This window comes from Benincasa hispida, chromosome 12, assembly GCF_009727055.1.
Source record: "Benincasa hispida cultivar B227 chromosome 12, ASM972705v1, whole genome shotgun sequence".
Taxonomy (NCBI): domain Eukaryota; kingdom Viridiplantae; phylum Streptophyta; class Magnoliopsida; order Cucurbitales; family Cucurbitaceae; genus Benincasa; species Benincasa hispida.
In genome coordinates this window covers 50,770,951-50,790,184 of record NC_052360.1, presented here as the reverse complement: position 1 = coordinate 50,790,184, position 19,234 = coordinate 50,770,951, and the positions used below count along the sequence as shown (strand labels likewise).

The 19,234-nt window shown below is 37.3% G+C and overlaps 1 protein-coding gene across 1 annotated transcript; it reads left to right on the top strand.

Annotated features, from left to right (window-relative positions):
• Window positions 1-906: 906 nt before the first annotated feature.
• LOC120092818 lies at window positions 907-3,387 on the top strand. Its single transcript, XM_039051021.1, has one exon. The coding sequence runs from the start codon at window positions 1,354-1,356 to the stop codon at window positions 3,025-3,027; it is 1,674 nt and encodes a 557-aa protein (XP_038906949.1). The 5' UTR covers window positions 907-1,353; the 3' UTR covers window positions 3,028-3,387.
• The last annotated feature ends 15,847 nt before the right edge of the window (window positions 3,388-19,234 follow it).

Sequence of the window (19,234 nt, the reverse complement as noted above, 5' to 3'; positions counted from 1 at the left end):
TGAAATTAATTCTTAGAATAAATCACCAACAATTAATTTGTATATTTTTTTTTTTGCTATGTTAGTCATGTCCAACAAAAAAAAAACCAATCCAATCCAACTTATATACTCCATGTTTAGATTAAAGAAATTTATAATTCAAACAATAGTTTATTCTAAAAAGTGTCTCAAATCAATATGAAAATTAGGGGATGTTAAAAAAATTTGATGATCCGAAAAAACCGATCAACCCAACCCAACCCGTGCGGTTTAGGTTGGGTTGGGTTTAAATAAATGAAAATTTTATGTGTTGAGTTGGTTCATGAGTTCACCTAATATAACCAAAACCAATCAGAATCAACTCGAATTTATTATTAACTTTAAAATATTTTTTTTATTATTTGTAACACAGTTATTATATATATATATATGTATATTGATTTTAATTTTATTCAATTTCAATATTTTTTTGAATAATTTATTCTTTAATAACTCTTTAAAGTATTTTTTGTACTTAAAATTTTCACTATACTAATTTAAATTGAGTTGTTAATCTTAATTCAATATATGAAAAATAATTAAATTAGAATTTTACATATTTATGTTTTGCATTTTTTTAGAATAAAATTTTAAATAAATAACCAGATTAACCCTAACCAACCATACCCAAATATTTAATAGTTGAGTTGGGTTGAGTTCATTTTTTAATAAAAGTTATTTGAATTGAAGTCGAATAATTAAATTTTAATCCAACCCATGAACAACCCATATATTATCCACCAGAAGTAGAAGGTTAAAATTTCCATCAAGTCCCCGTCAAACTAAAAATATAATATATATATATATATATATATTTTTTTTTTTAAAAAAAACCAACCATAATTCTAGAAGCAAAGAGGAGATAGAAGCCCTTCAGTGACACTCTGTCCCAATATATTAGAAAATTTGAGAAATACAACCCCACATCTAATCAAAAGACGCCACGTCGTGCTTAAGCAACAACCCCATAATCAAATTTAGTTAATTCTCTGTCTCCCACCACTCCTCTGTTTGGATGAAAAACCACCATTGAGAAAATTTCTACTCAAAAATAAAAACTTCTTCTCTTAACCGATCAAACAAACCAAATCCTCCATTCCTTTCGCCTCTCCTTCCTTTTTTTCTTTCTTTCCTTAAAAATTTGTCCAACAAGACACACAGCAAATCACAAAATCAAATGCCCCCTCTTCTTCTTCTTCTTTCTCCTCTGTTTTTCATTCTCCCTTAAATGCCTTCCCCTCCTCCCTCCTTTCCCTTGCCGGCGCTCTTCAGCCGGTCCCACCATTCTCCCTTCTTGTTCTAAACTTTCTTCCCCTCTAACCCTTTTCAAAAACCATGTCTATTTTGAACCCTTTTCAGCTTCTAGAGCTTAATGTTATCTCTGCTCAGGATTTAGCTCCGGTGTCTCGTTCTATGAGGACTTACGCCGTTGCTTGGGTTCATCCTGACCGGAAACTCTCTACCCGTGTTGATACTCATGGTCATAATAACCCAACTTGGAACGACAAGTTTGTGTTTCGTGTTGATGATGAGTTCTTACATTCCGACACGTCGGCGGTGATGATTGAGATCTATGCTCTGCATTGGTTTAAAGACATTCATGTTGGGACGGTGAGGATTCTTGTTGGGAATCTCATCCCTACTCCGCCGCGGCTTCATCAATTTAGTCAACAACCACAAGTTGGAATGCGATTTGTGGCTTTACAGGTACGGCGGCCGTCGGGTAGGCCGCAGGGGATTTTGAATATTGGGGTTGCTCTGCTTCATAGCTCGATGAGGAGTATGCCGTTGTACTCTCAATTGAGTACCTCAGCGATTGGGTACCGGAATCTCATGGGGGAGGAGGATCCATTTGCTAATCATCATAGTAATAACAACAATCATAGCCATGGAACTCCCACGGTGGTTACTCGCCCGGAGATGCGACGGTCTAAGAGCGATACGAGTTCGATGATGGGATCAGAGCTTCGAGGGTCGGAAATGATGGGAAGAGGAACAAAATCGAAAGCGAGTTCTATGGTGAATGGGTCGGAGGTTTCGAAACAGAAGAAAAAGGGAAGATCCAAAGCCAGTTCGATGATTAGTGGGTCCGTTGTGATTAAAAAAAAAGGAAAATCTCGAAAGGCGAGTTCGATGATTAGTGGGTCAGGGATTGAAGAAGCTTATAATGTTACAAATGGGAAGAATGGGAAATCGAACCTTGTAATTGCTGGGAAGAAGGATAAAATTGATCAATACAGCATTTTAAGCGGCTCTGAAGTTCACCCAATTGAACCACCGACGAACAAGAAGGAAAAAGCAGCACAAAAACCCAATTCTAGCGAAAAATCCCTAGATTCTCCGCCATGGAAAAAGCCTTCCAATGATAAACCCGTTTCGGATTCGCCGAGAGGTAAACAGGGTCAAGAAACACCCAATTCGAGGTTCGATAAAATGCCCTACGCTACGCCACTCAGAACCCCACAGAGGCTAGCCGCCAGCGGCGGCGGCACTGCTAGAGCAACTCCGATGCACGATAAATTTGCGACACCGAGAAGATCTACGCCGTTAGGAAAATCATCTTACACGAAATACAACGAATTCAATTATACAACACCGAGGAAATCGTTTTTGGGTGGCGCATTTTTAACCGAATCGGAGCTCGGTCCGTCGCCGTCGGAGGTAGCGGCACAAATGGCCACACAGAAAATCGATGACGGTAATGAGAGCTCGATTGTTGGTGGGTTGAGCCTGAACGACAGCGTCGAGGGTCTACAATCAAAGCTGGAACGGTGGCGGACGGAGCTTCCTCCGGTTTATGATCGCGGCGAGTTATCTAGCCTTCCAACGAGCGAAACCCGACAACACAACCGCCGTCACAGTGACGGCGGTGGCTTATTTTCCTGTTTCAGCAACATTTGCGGCTGTGAATGCTCCATCGTTTGCGGCGGATCGCCAAAGGCTCCGAAGAAATCCCCTAGCGGCCGTGTTGTCCGGAGCCCGTCGGCGGACCAAGTGAGCTTCATTTAAAAATGCGAGAAGACGAACGTTTTTCGGGTCGGCTCCACCAAACCGGACTGAACTAAAACCGAACCGAATCGTTTTGACTTTTCTAAAGACAAGTTTGACCCTAACAGGATAAGAGGAGACACAATATAGAGAGACAACCAGCCAATATCATTCTTTCTCTATATTTGTTTTGGATTTTTCTTTTTTCTTTTTCTATTACTCAAATTTTTAATATTTTTTTTAAAAAAAACCTTTAAATCTAAAACAAAAGGGAAAGGAAATTTTACTTCATTTTCTATAAATGTAATTGGATTGATTTGTGAAATATTCTTTTGTTTATTCTTAATAGAACCCTTCTTTGTTCATGTGTTTGATAACCATCTCTTGAATTACTATACTATATGTTATGGTGATTTATATGTGTATTAATTTTTATTATTCTTCAATGATAAAAATAAATAATTATACCTGTGGTGGTGCATGTTCAAATTGATTTTGATGTCAGTAAATTTGAAAGTTTTTCTAAAATCATAGTGATAATTTTTTCAAATTGTAATGTTGTATTTAAAAATAATATAAAACACTTCTTAAAACTGACAGGAAATAATATACATAAAATTAAGATATATTCTAGTCTCCAATGTTCGGATATTTTTTCAATTTTGTTCTTTGTTATTTCAAACGTTATTGAGAATTTTACAATGAAAAGACGGAAAGACACGTTACAATTGATTTCGATGTTTATCTAATAAATATAAATTAGTTTTTTTTTAAAAAAATATTTTTTAACATTATTAAATTGTGGCCTTCTTGAATAAATGTGCACTTTTTTTTTTTTTTTTTTTCAAATTTCTAAAAAGGTGGCAGAGGCATGAATTTTTTTAGATGGCATAATTTTGTATTGTATGAAGTTATCATTTTTTTTAAAGATGTATTAATCCACATTCACTAACATGAAATGTATAATTGAAAAATATTAAAATATAAGGAACCAATTTGAAATTGTGTTAAAACATAGAGACTAACTTCAAAATACCTATACATCGCCAAAAAATTACACGTTTAACCAAATATTTTTCGCTTAATTAAGTACCTAGCTAGAAAAGTATTCAAATGCTTACTTAAGATAATAAAATCCAATATATCAAAGTAATTTATCAGAAACTATTTTTTTAGGGAAGTGTTTATAGTTTGTTCAGGCAAACAATGATACAAAACAATGAAACCAACTACCTCCTCATCTCCTCATCAAGAATGAAGGGAGGATATTCTCGAAAAAAAAAAAAAACCCTCTTTTTAGATCAAAGAACAATCGAGAGAATGTTAAAGCTCTAAAGCATGAAAATTTGTTCTCCTCTATAGAGATGTGATAAAAATGAAACATATTAACAAGGTTTTTAACAAAAAAAAATAGTATACTCAATGAGAACCAGAATTTCAGCTAGCGATGACTCGTTTTTGGATAGGAGATTAATCACATCCTGCGCATCAAATTCCACCTTCCAGGTAGATTGGACTCACCCCACTCACGCTCAATCACAGGCAAACCTTCCAAAACGACTTTTGCTTCCAACATACTAATTAGGGGATGAATATAGTGTAAAATTAAGATCTCAATGGATGATTTTCTATGTTTCTAATTGATCAATTGTACAGGTATAAATAACTTGGTACAATACTAAATTTAGCTAACAAGAACCCCCTAACAAAGCTCAACTATCTAACAAAACTTGACTTTGCAACTTGAAAATCTTAACAAAAATAGTTTACAATTTAACATCTCCCTTCAAACTCAAGCTGGGAGGGTAGAAACCAACTTGAGTTTGCACAGTAGCTAAAGAAAGAGTCCAGAGGAAAAGGCTCTAGTGAACTCGGCCGGTTGCTCAGTTGTAGGTATGGACTGAAGGAGCAGAGTAGAGTTTTGAAGATGATGGCGGACAAAATGACAGTCAGTCTTTATGTGCTTTGTCCGTTCATGAAAAACATCATTATGTGCTATCTGAATAGCACTATGATTGTCATAGTGAAGAATAGTGGCAGAATTTTGAGGAGCCCCCATGTCAGCCAAGAGCCAGCGGAACCATAAGACCTCTGAGATTGCATAAGCAAGTGCACGATACTTCGAATTAGTGCTGGATCAAGAAACAACCGTTTGTTTCTTACTCCGCCAAGAGATGAGAGAATCACCCAAATAAATACAGTAACCTGTGGTTAACTGTCTATCCGTAGGATCACCCGCCCAATCAGCGTTAGAATATCCAGATAGAACTAAAAAGGATTTAGAGGAGAATTGAAGTCTATGTCTTAGCAAACCTTTAACATAACGCAGAATATGAAGGACAGTTGTGAAGTGGATTGTGCAGGGATTGAACATGAACTGACTGACAATATGAAGGCTATGTCTGGATGAGTTACTATTAAATATATAATGCTCCCAACCAGTTGTCTATACAGTGTTGGATCTTGGAGGGGAACACTATCAAAAGAGGTCAGACGGATATTGGAATCCAACAGTGTTGGTGTTGTGGCAGAATCAGTGATACCTAAACGAGCTAACAGATCTGATGCATACTTCGCTTGAGATATGTAGTATCCATCAAAGCATGATGAAACTTGAAGACCAAGGAAGTAACTGAGCGGTCCTAGATCTTTCAACTCAAAATGTTCTCCTAGATAACGTCGGAGTTCCGAAATAGTTGGAGGATCATCACCAGTAATGATCATATCATCCACATATAACAGAAGAAGAACAAGTCCATGAAATTTTTTTTGGGTAAACAGAGCAAAGTCATGCGTACTGGAGGAAAATCCAAGCTGAGTAATTGTAGAGCTGAAGGTTGCAAACCAGGCACGAGCAGCTTGCTTGAGCCCATATAATGCACGGTGAAGAAGACATACCTTGTTTGGTGGAAAAGGTACGCCAGGTGGTGGCTGCATATACACTTCCTCAAATAGTGTGCCATTGAAGAAGACATTCTTAACATCCATTTGAAGAAGGGGCCACTGCCTGGCAGCTACTATGACTAATAGACTCCGGACATATGTCATTCGTGCAACTGGAGCGAATGTTTCCTCATAGTCAATACCATATTCCTTTGAATACTCTTTGGCCACCAGACAAGCATCATAGAATTTGACAGATCCATCAGAGCGGGTCTTGATTTTATAGATCCACTTACATCCAATAGGTTTCTTTCCAGGTGGTAGATCAACATACTCCCAAGTGTGAGTCTTGTGTAATGCCTGAAGTTCCTCATCCATAACTTGCTGCCAAAGAGGGCAGTATAAGCCTCATGATAGAACTGCGGTTCAACTAAGGACATAGTTGTGGAAAAATAATGATAGTCCTGTAGAAATTGTAGAGTTTCTCTTACCCTAGCAGACCAACAAATAGGTTCAGGATCATGATTAGCATCAGGGACAAACGGTAGGTCCGGGAGTGCAGCAGACGGAGAAGACTGACCAAGCTCTGGACGGGTGGGATGGAAGACGCAAGTTCTGGTATGGGTGGAGCGAAAAACTCATGCTTTAGAATGAGTGGAGTGGGAGACTCAGATGAAGATTCACAGGCGGGAAATAGATATGTGGTAGGACTAGTGAAGAATGATTGGGTACTAAGAAAGGAGGCATGGAAGGAAGAAATACTAGAAAACATACGATGTTCCTAGAAAGTGACATGACGAGAAATACGTAATCGATTGGATATGGGGTTTCAACACCAGAATCCCTGGTGTTCAATTCCATGACCAAGAAAGCAACACAAACGAGCCCGAGATTCAAGTTTGGAATGTTCATGGGGATGAAGTAAAACAAAGCAGGCACAACCAAAAACTTTGAAAAGAGAATAAGAGGGTGGTGTGCCATATAATCGCTCAAAAGAAGACACATTGTGAAGAACAGTAGAGGGAAGGCGGTTGATAATATAAACAGGTGTGAGTGCTGCTTCTCTCCAAAAATTTTCAGGACAAGATGCGAAGAGAAGTTGTGCACAGACAGAGTCGAGAATATGGCGATGCTTTCTTTTACCCCGACCATTTTGTTGAGAGGTATAAGGATATGAGCATTGGACAAGATTGCCCTATTGAGTTAGGAAGGAAAGCAGATAGGAGTCCTTATACTCCATGGCATTGTCAGTCCGAAGAATTCTGATGGTTTGAGAAAGTTGAGTTTGAATCATTTTAGCAAATTCAATGTAAATTTGGGGTAAAAATGAACGATTCTTAAGAAAATATATCAAAGTAAAATGGGAGTATTCATCAATGAATAAAAAAATACTGATAACCATTTATTGTAGGGGTGGGAGCAGGGCCCCAAACGTTGGAATCAACAAGACCAAATGGTTCATCACAGAGAGATGCTGAAGTAGGAAATGACAAAGCATGCTGTTTCGCCAATTTGCAATGTAAAAAATCAAATGAACAAAATTTTGAGGCATTACTTAAGGTACCGATAGAAATTAGGCTATGAAGTTTGTCAGGTGACACATGGCCAAGACGAAAGTGCCACTTATACGTATCGGTATCTGTGACAACTGTAGACACAGATGGTAGAATAGAAGGTTGAAGGGACATGAGTTCAAATAATCTTCCCACCTTGCGACTGTCATCTTCTGTTAGACATGAAGCCATCAAGTATGTCTATGTTACACACATGAAAGATAAAACCAAGGTAAGAGAACACGTTCTCGATATGATGGCACAGGGCAATAATAGACGAGACGAGTTAAGTGAGCATGATACTGAAATATCTTCCAGAGAGTTATCTGCCGTTCAGAACAAACGTTGTTATGAACAAAATCACTCATAACTTGACGACACTGTTGAATGAGTTACAGACTTATCAATCAATGATAAAACTGAAGGAAAAAAATAAACGTTATTTTGAAACCGAGAAAGTTTTATAAGGGGTCTATATTAGGATTCAGAGGATTTTGCAGCTGGAAATGGAGATTTCGTTGGTTCGGCCAAGGTATGTTCATGAAACCGATTAAACTCTGTTTTTAGCATGTTTCTTTTCAACCAAAATTAAAGAATTAGAATGCTTATGGATCCTGATTTCTTCCGCTACGTGCTGGTGTAGATCTAATAGTATGGACCTAAGGATTTGACTTATAGGATACACTGATTCTGATTTTTAGACTGACGTAGATTCCAGGAAATCTACCTCATGATTAGTTTTCACTCTTAACGGAGGAGCTATAGTTTGGAGAAGCATTAGGCAAAGTTATATCGCTGACTCCACAATACGTGGCTGCATGTGAAGCTGCTAAAGAAGCAGTATGGCTACGCAAATTCTTGGCTGATTTGGAAGTAGTTCCAGATATGCACCTGCCTATCACACTGTATTGTGACAATAGTGGTGTTGTTGCCAACTTGAAGGAACCCAGGAGTCACAAACCTGGAAAACACATTGAAAGAAAGTACCATCTCATCTGGGAGATAGTACACAGAGGAGATGTGATCGTCACAAAGATTGCCTCTGAAGACAACCTTGCTAATCCATTCACAAAGGCTCTCTCAGCTAAAGTGTTTGAGGGCCACCTAGTTAAACTAGAACTCTGAGTAGTGTAATCTAGGGCAAGTGGGAGAATATCCATGGTATTAGAGATGCCCTAGTTTATTGTATTTTTTTCATTATGTTTCTCAACATTATATTGTATATGTTTATTCTCACTGGAGTTTTAGTCTAAGTGGGAGATTTTTAGGAATGTCCTAGAACTTGCAGTTCATGTTAAACATTCTATTTTTCAATAATAATAAGTTGTTGATATTGTATATTATTATGAAAATCCAATAAACATATCCATGGCTATAGTTTGAATGCTTTAACTTTATGTAATGATATAAACAGGATCAAGTTAACAGTATATAACTTAAATGGTCTAATAAGTATATGGATGAAATTGGGTATCTCATCTTGGTAACACTATTGGATGCGGCCCACTCTTGTAGTTGTTACAAGAGTTGTAAAGTGTTACATACGATGTGATCCAAAGATTGTTCATGTCGAGACATGTGAGTGGGGGCATCCTATGCCATGAGTTTGCATATATTCTGGACCACGTAAATAATCACTTTTCTTTATAACGACCGTTTATTGTTAAAATTGACTATTTCATTTATCAAATAACCTAAGATAACCTGATCTTAATCCTAAGCTAGCTATGAACTCTTGTTTGTTTGGGATTATCCTTTGATCTGCAAACGGTGAGAGTAGTCCAACAGCACTGCTCAATAAGCTTCCCATTTTGGAGATAAGATCGGATGAGTAACTGGGGACATAGATTTGCAAGATGGAATTTACTCCTAGGTTGTTCTCTTAAGTATTGATTCCATATCTTGAACAATTAGGGCCCCACCTTCTCATGATAGAAAAAGGTGTTATGAATCCGAATTGTTCATTAGAGGGTCAATGGGAACTTAAGGAGCAAGATGTATTCACAAGGGTAAAACGATTATATTGACCCTTCACAAACAACTTGTGAAGGATCGACTTACTGATTATGGTTATAAAGTGGACATAATATATCTATAGCGAGGGTAGTTCAACTATGGGCTATAGTGGAGTATCCCATTAGTTAATGAATGGGGTTAAATCGGTCTAATGAGTTTAGCCGATTAATCTCGGATCGTTGGAGCCCATGATTTGTAGGTCCGCGAGGTCCCCCTACTAGCTTGTAAATGGTTAAGCTTTAGAGTAGCTTTAGAAATTAATTTGAAATGTTCAAATTAAAATTATACGGAATAGGAGAATATATATTTAAATATGATTTAAATATATGAAGATGGATTTACGCAAAAATTAATTTAATACTTGATATTAAACTAATTAGTATCTTTTAAATTAATTTATGAAATTAATTTATGAAATTAATTTTTTATTTTTAAAATGAAAATGGTTTTTAAAATCAAAATTTTGATTTTGAGATAAGTTGAAAAAATTGGAAAAACGTGCACAAAATGGAATTTCATGGTTTTCCATTATCATCTTCTTCATGCTCACACAAAACCCACTTCCTCTTCTTCATTAACTTCAAGCATGAGCTGCAAGCCATGCACATTTCTTCTTTGCATGTTCACCTGCAATAAATAAAGAAGGATGGAGTGATTTTGGGGATTGGCATTTGATGCTTGTTATTGTGAAGTGGAAATATGGATGATATGCGTTGATGGATTTGCGTTGTGCACTCAAGTTTCCCTAGTGGAATCCAAATGTAAATTCCCCTGAGTTTCCTGGTAAGTTCAGGGTCGAACACAGAGACTTGTGAAAATAGATTGCGTGGGTAACTTTTATGAAAACCTTTGCGGTAACCAGATAAATAAATAAAGTGTTGAGTGTATTGTTGCGTTGATGAAAAAGAAATAAATAAAGGCGACAGATTTGAGAAAAGATAATTGCGTTGATAGATGCAATAAGTATGCGATGAACGGGTTGAGAAGATCTTTAGCTAGCGTTACTCGGGAATGTGTCAGACTATGTGATCATGTTACAACCATGCACATCAAGTCATTTTCCGATGTAAATGCGATGTTCCTAAGTCTAGGACGCATGTGTTAAATGAAAAAGTGTCCATAGAGCTTATCCCTAAGTCTCTACTTTTGTCCTATGCGTTGATGCAAAATGCATGAAAGCAAGGTGACCCCATACAATCATATCCTATCTCTAGGATGCATGCGATGCGTTGATAACAAATAGTGCTCATTCCTAAGTGTCTATCTTTTGTTTATACGTTCTAATCTGGTTCTTCCAAACTTAGATTCTAACCTGACCTTCCCAAGTCTAGATCTTGTCCTTAGACTACCCTCCCGAGTATCTCTAAAAGACGAATAAAGTATACATAAACAAGATAATCGCAAAGAATGAAGATTCCCTAGTTGTGCTAGCTAAATGCTTCTCAACCCATTCAACTAATTTAGCTACTCATGCGTGAATAATAGAGAGTGAACAGATATGGAGAAAGAAATTTCATTCTTATAAATGAGTTGAGTACAAAATGACAATAGAAAGTAAAGGTGGAGAGCCTGGTAGTAATTCCTTGCTGACCAAGGCTTTTTACACTGAATTCTCTATTCTGACCTAACGATGATCCCACTTTCATAGGCGTCGGCCCTCTCTCTGTCTTTGAAGCTTCCAATGCTCTTCCAAGCTTACCAGAACAATCTACCGGCACACTTTCTTCCTCGCGTCCGCTTTAAAATGAAAGAAAACTATGGATAAAGGTGTGAACTTGGGGAACAAAAGATTGTAAAAGTGGTTAACCAATCAACTGGTTAACTTCTTCTATGAAGAATGCCCTTGGTATTTATAGAGCATCCATGGTGAAAGGCGGCTTCTCTCTCCTGGTTATACAGATGGGATAGCTTTAATTTTTGACTATGCACCGGATAATTGTCATCGATAAAACTGAATGTACTTTGTGACCGTTATTGGCTGTCAACTTAATTTGGATTCGACTGTCATCAACTTTCTGTTCCATCACTCTTAATTATCCTTTCACCCGGATGTGCCCACCATATTGTATTAATCATGTTGCGGTGATCCTTCTCGGGCGGATGTTTGCGAGCATGATCAACTCAAAGCCTTGCGGTGAAGTTGCGCTCGACCAATGATTTCCTATGATTGCAATCTTTGCATTGCGTTAACGCATATTCTGCCCAAAATAATACAAAGATCAATTGTTCTAATGCGTTGGACGCATGCGACCGCAATATTATAGAATTTATGCTTAATGGACACAATTTAACGTATTTCATCAACGCAATCCAACATTGTTTAAGAACTTAGCACTATGATAACGTGTATTTCTGCCCGTTGTCAGCATTCAACAGAAATTTGAGAGAAAATTTCGACTGAAAAAGAGTTCTTCAAAAGTGAGTGCTGTTGTGAGCTTCTCCTTGTGTTTACATTGCTTCAAGCTATTCTTGAGTCCCACAACTCGGTCAAAAGCTCCAAAAGGATGGTAGGGAAGATCTTGAGGTGGTTCACGATGATCTTTGGAGAATGCTACTGCTGATTGATCGAGATCTTGAAAAGTTCTACAAAGGTATGATCTAAAACCCTCTTATTTAGATGAGCATGCTTTAGTTTATGCCAAAATAGCGAATCTAAATGCTTATTGATCCTTGTTACTTCCGCTGCATGTTATTACAATCTTACAATTGGTATAAGAGCATCATAAAAGAATTCAATTTGGTTTAATTTTGGTGTGGTGGGTGTTTTTCATGAGATATATGAAACTGATGCACTCATATAGTTTTCTGAGTTTTGGCATTTTAATTCTCTTTAATTTCTTAATTAAATTTGTAATTGGCTCTTATTTCATGAGCTTGTATGTGTTTGCAAGAGTCTATAATTTATTTGGAGTCATTAGAGTTGAAATTAAGATGTAATTGAAGAAACAAGCGAATGAGGCCGAGCTGTTGTTCCAGTTTTTCAGCTTCTGCTCAAAATCATTGTTAGGGTTTAGTTCCTAAACGATCGTCTAATTCCAGGTGTTATATGATGTGAAAAAAAACTAGACGAACGTATAGCAATGGGTGCTTGTCATTGTGATGTTAGACGCTACGCGATTGTGTGCCTGCGGGAGCTAAATGATGCATTGAAATGTTATAAGATAGCACTATGCGATCGTTTAGCTTTTGCGTGGGAACTAAACGATGCGTTGGAGGTGTTATACGATGGCACTACACAATCGTGTAGCTATGGTGTGCGTTAAGCGATGCGATGAAGTGCTATTTGATAGTGTTAAGCGATCATCTAGATGCGGCGCTAAACGATGCGATGAAGTGCTATGCGTTAGCGCTAAGTGATCGTCTAGATGCAGTGCCAAGCGATGCGTTGAAGATTCTATGCGATGGAACTAAACGGTCGTGTAGCTACGATGCTGAATGACGCGATGATGTTCTATGCGATGGAACTAAGCGATCGTTTAGCTGCGGCGGACACTAAACGATGACATGAAGCTTGCGTTGTTAACTGATTTTATGAGCTTGCGTGAACGATGTAAGGTAATAAAATGGTTTATCACCTAGACATTGTGGGTTAAATCCAATTATAAGCGTTATACTTGGATAAACCACTTAGACTTAGGTTGTTAAAATTAGCCGATACACCTAATTAAAATACCCAAATATTTAGAACACTTCAGTGGGAGGTTAACAATATATTTGATATATAGTTATTAACTCTCATGTTCTCAAGAGTTCACACCGAGAGATCTATGCTCGGCTTCGTGTCGTTTTTACCGCGACTGCTCCATTTGAAAAGTGTTTGCATGGGTCAATAACAAGGTGAATGAGGAAGGTAGTTCATAGTAAGCGGGTGAAAGAAATGTGTCAACATTATCCTACGGTCTCTTCCATTAGTTTGAACCGTGAGATTTCTATGTTGTGCCCGCTATCGTTTCGAGGAAGAAGAAGACCAAGTGTTGGTCAGATCGTGTAAACGATAGGGGTAAGCAATCGTAGAATATAGGATACTTGGCTGCAAGGTGAACGCGTACACACTAAATGATCGTGTAGCTCAGCAAGCTTCATCGTTGAGTCACTGACTACACGATTGCATAGTAATTATTACTTGATGTTTGTTATTCTATCGACTAGACGATCATTCCTCACAACATTATAGTTGTCTAGACGATCGTTTAGACTTGCGTTGTTTAAATTTAGTGCACTAAACGATTGAGTGGCCTCATGCTTCATTGCATTGTAAATGGTACTCGATCATAGCTAAGCGATCGTGTTACTCGCCCAATTTACTAAACGATTAGGGAAGACTTCGCCTAGGTGGTTCAAGACCCGGTTCGCTTGTGAACAGGTTTGCTCGATGGTTTTATGTAATATATAGAATTTATTTTCGATTTTTTAGGCTAATCATCCCGGTCCATTAATTTTGTGAATGTACATGAGATGTATGTTTTATTATATGTCATATAATATGTCATATAGTTGAAATCCCATCTTAGGTTATGCATTGGTCATGCATCATCTCTATATTGTAAGAGTTATGATATAGTAGTTTGCATGATTAATTTACTTGAGAGCGTGCCCATGCATCATATAATATAAGAGTTATATTCATGCATGCATTAAGCATATACATGCATCATCTTTATGTTATAAGTGTTATAGTATAAGGGTGTATGGAAGCATGTATGCTTAGTTCATTACGAAATATATAAAGTTATCTATATTAATGAATGGACATTGCATGAAGGATGACACATAGGTTAAATTTATAATAGTTATAAATACCTAGTTTTGCTTAGCATTAGGAATGGTTTTGGTTGTTTCTTTTATAAGTGTTATAATGGAAATTAGAACTAAAATCAATAAGAAAGACATGCATGCAAACTTAGGCTTGAATTATGTTTTTAAAAGAGTTTTAAAACTTGATGGAAATAGACCTAAGATCACGGTTCTAATAAGATTAGAAACCTAAGGTTTAATCTTTTAATCAGTTTAATAGGATTAAATTGAATAATAAAAGATTAAATATGTAGCAAATCAATTTATAAGGGACCTTTTGTCTAAGGGGGGTTCTGTCTAGGCTGGGGTACTTAAGTTGATGGAAACGGAATACCCCTACCTGGGAACCTACCTGAAAAGGTGAATTAGATAGATTTGATGCATGCATGAAAATTTGAGGATAGTTCGTTAAAGAGTTTAATAGGACTTGACTTGAACTTATTTAACTTCAAAGACAAGAGTTGTTTTTGAGCAAATTAAACATACTTAGATAAAATCAGTAGCCGAATGAGTTAATGGACCTTTAGGTAGAACATTCAGTTGGAAGTACTTGGGGTATATGATACTTCACTTAAACCTCTTCACGTTTCTCCCTTTATGTTCACATCATGAGATCTATCCTCGACCTCGAGGCACCCTGGGAGTGTCCCCCTAAAGGATGGTGTTTGGGTAGGTCAATACCAAAGTGAATGGAGAAAATGTTCATAGTAAGTGGGAGCGAGACGTGCGACAACATATCCCACGGTCTCTCTCATTAGGTTAGATAACGTTTTCTGTGCATCGCCTTGAGGAACCTTGGGGAGTGTCCCACTATAGGATGGCAGTTTTGCACGACTCTTTATCTGATCTCCTGTATAGGATAAGGTCGCTTTAGTTTCTTGTCCTAATCTGCTTTGTCCCTATGATGGACGCATTAGGGTGGGACTCTAGGGCCGGAAATGAGGGGTTACACTTATTCAGCATTGTTAAAGATTAACAGTTCTGGACCGAAAAATGGTGATTGTTAGTGTTAGTTACAAGAGTTGTTTCTGCCTAATGGTTGAGAATGTCTCATCCCAGTGAAGGGGCATTTGATCACCCCACCGGTGACTTTTGTTCTACCTCGCTGGGGCATCATTGCGAAATAGATGTCTTTTCACTTATGGTACATGGAAACTGTTTTGCTAAAACTAAAAGTGGTGTTAAAAGTGGTATTGCATAGACTCATTAAGTTTTTTCCTTTTTCAGCAACGTTAGAATGACTACAGCCACATTAGCTCTATTAAGTGCTGATAAGTTGACTGATGAGAATTACGCTAGTTGGAAACACACCATAATTACAATTTTGATTATCGATGATCTAAGGTTCGTCCTTACAGGGGAGTGTCCTTCTATTTCGACTCAGAATGCCACTTGAAATGTTCAAGAGGCTTATGAGAGATGGACACGGGCGAGCAAGAAGGTCCGAGCTTATATTTTGGCCAGTCTAAATGACATTTTGGCCAAGAAGCATGAACTATGGTCTTAACGCGTGAGATCATAGAGTCCCTGTGGGGAATGTTTGGACAATCGTCTGGACAGCTCAAGCATGAAGCCCTTAAATACATCTTCAACTCCAAAATAGAGGAGGGTACATCTGCTCGTGAACATGTTCTAAACATGATGGTCCACTTCAATGTGGCAGAGATGAATGGGTCACGCATCGATAAGGGCAGCCAGGTTAGCATCATTTTGCACTTGTTGCTAGATAGCTTCATGCACTTTGTTAGTAATGCTATATTGAACAAAGTTGACTATACCCTTATAACTCTTCTCAACAAGTTGCAGACATTTCAGTCCTTGTTGAAAAGCAAGGAGAATAAGGTAAGTGAGACAAATGTTGCTTCATCTTCAAAGAAGTTCTATTGAGGTTCGACCTCAGGAACTAAGCCTGCACCTTCTACTTCTAACACTTCCAAGTAGAAGAAGAAGAAGTGTGGTAAGGAGAAGGGGAGGACACCTACTAACCCACAGTTTGTCACTCAGCGGGGAAGGCACTAACGTCAGTTGACAAAGGAAAGTGTTTCCATTGCAACCAAGATGGACACTGGAAGCGGAATTGTCCTTGCTGGATAAAAGAGAAGAAGAAGGCTAAGGCCAAGGCAAAATAAGGTAAATATTAATTACTAGTTTTGGAAACTTGTTTAGTGAAGAATGATGATTCTGCCTGGATTATTGACTCTGGGGCCACTAATCATGTTTGTTCTTCTTTTTAGGGGATTAGATCCTGGCGACGGCTTGAGGTTGGAGAGATGACGATGCGAGTACATTTGCCTCTCTAACTCTCAGATTGCAGGGGTTCCATCAGATCTATATGTAGAGGTTCCATTACATGAGAAGAGCTTGAGTGGCCTGATTGCATGTGAGAGGCATGAGTTTGTTTACCAAATAGACAATCTCCACAAATAATTTATGAATAGTCTTCATGCTTATATTCCCAAGATGATTATGCCATAAGCTTGCTTCATCTTGTTTAGAGAGATGACAAACCTGCGAAGAATGACCAAAACTCTATAGATAACAATTATCAAAGGAACACAAACCTGTCATATCAAGAGCTTTGACATCATCTTTAACAACACATTTGTCTTTGGTAAAGCTTATGTCCAATACTTGGTTGCATAACTGACAATGTTGATAAGATTGGCAGTAAGACCTTCAACCAATATTACACCTTTTTGTGGAAGAAGACCCAGATAATTCAGTTTTTCTTTCTCAATGATTTTTCCACAAGTACCATCACCAAAAGTGACCTTTCTAAAACTAACAGATTTGAGATCGGACAAATAGCTCTTTTCACCAATCATATGCCTAGAGTTTCCACTATCAAAATATCAGTCACCTTTAGCAGAGGATCTGAGCGAAGTTAGAACCACGTTAGATCTGTTTTGAACATTTTTCTCTCTTCATACCTGTTTGACTCTCGTCTGTTTTTATAATGGTTATGCGAGAAGTCAGGAGCACTTCTTGAATAGATTGATCTGTAGAGAATCTTTAGTAGTTGATAGCAAAAAGAATGTTTGTGCCCCACCTTTCCATAATAGTGATTCACCCACCTTGGTCTAGTCAAGTGATTATCTTTCAATACAACGTTGTTGGTAGATGTGCCTGCAAAGCCATAAGACTCTGGATCTTCAGCTCTAACAAACTCAATCTTTTGCTTCCCTTTTAGTTTTGACTGATTATAGTGCTAACTTCTTCTTTTAGAAAAACCAAGCACAGAGTTATCACCAAAAATTTTTACTTCTGTCAGAATTTTTTAAAGAGACTTAGTACCAGTGTTCAACATTCTTACATTCTTGCAAAATGACTCCTTTTCAACTTTAACTTGAGAGAGTTCACACTTTAAATCTGCAATAGTAGACATAAGTCTATGATTGCCATCTATCAAAGTCTTAACCCTTCTATACATCAAGGGCTTTCGATCATCTTGTCGTTTGAGAAAAAGAGTATGATAAGAGAGATTTGTAGACTCAATTCCTATCTTATCATGATTAGTTTTTGCATACACATCATATTCAGAAATATCACATGATGAGGAGTCCATGAAGATGTTACTAACAAGCACTTTGGCATCATCTTTTAAGTCACTACTATCTTCAGATTTAGTATCAGACAAAGTTAATACATAGCCTTTGCTCTGTACTTCTTCAGAAAAGTGGGACATTCAGTGTCACACCCCTTCCTAGATTACCTCTCTAACCCAAGAAGAGATGTGAAGACAGAAATTGCCAACCCTTTTATGATAATTACTGCCTTACCTACTCCCGTAACTTGTATTCTTAGCCTCTGTTAACCTGATAATAGTTTAAAATTTTATAACAGATACATTCATAGTCTCACAACAACTTAATAACCCAGGTACTACTGACCAGAATAACCATATCCATTTACACAACAATCTCATGGATAACAAATTTTTTATATTTATACCCTTTCGATTCAGAGTTCTTCTTGACCCCTCTAGCATGTATAGACAAAACTAGGATTTAAACAGACATAGTGGACCACCTAAACTTCAAGCTTCCTGGAGAATTCTGAGTAGTGACTGACTGGCAAATCTACTCGGCTTCGGGATGTCGACCACTACCTAAGGAGAGAAAACATTTAAAAGGAATGAGGTTAAAAGACCTAGTGAGTGACTATTTAAATTAAAACATGCTTTCATATATAAATAACATAAACGTGCTTTTCATAAAACGTTTACATAATCATTCTCAGGGTTTGGAAATAAAACTAAAAACATGAATCATATCATATTTTAAACTATGAAATAAAACTCATTGTCATTATCGTAAAACACCTCTACTCCTTTGCCTAAACATGTGGAAGACCCCTTTTGCTTAATCCTTAATAACCTTATTTGAGAGAGAGAGAGCCCTTTTGCTCGATCTCATAACTGTCGATAATATGAGTCATACGTGCACGGAGCTGAATTGGATCCTGACCACCTTACCATACCTTCAATGTCAAGGATCCCTTGCATAACTGAAAATTGGGTACCTTACTATACCTTCGCTACCAACATTGGAGTAAGGCTTGTATAAGGCACAATTTTTTTTTTAAAACGTTCAATAAATACAAAACAGAATACTCGTGGTGTACATGATTAAACTTCATAATTTTCATGTCATTGCAGTGCCTTATAAACTGTTTATGCTCATAAGTTTTCTTATAGAAAATTATTATAACTTATAACATGGACATAAACTTACTAAAATTGCATGCTAAATTCACATATGAAATCTCATTATTTAAAAACATGGATCATGCGATCAACATATAAGTAAAACATGCATTTTAGAAATCATGGTATCAAAACAGCAGGTTTATCTAGCTATGCGTTGCAAATCGTATGCAAAACATCCTTAAGGAATTAGTTATAGAACTTGTCATTCACTATCTTAAGCTACTTATCCAAGGGTCTGTAAGCTTCTCCTATTTGTGCCTACCCTAAAATAAGG

Bases quoted from the DNA above. Each gene is read 5' to 3' on its own strand.
- LOC120092818 (XM_039051021.1), top strand. From the start codon at position 1,354: ATGTCTATTTTGAACCCTTTTCAGCTTCTAGAGCTTAATGTTATCTCT.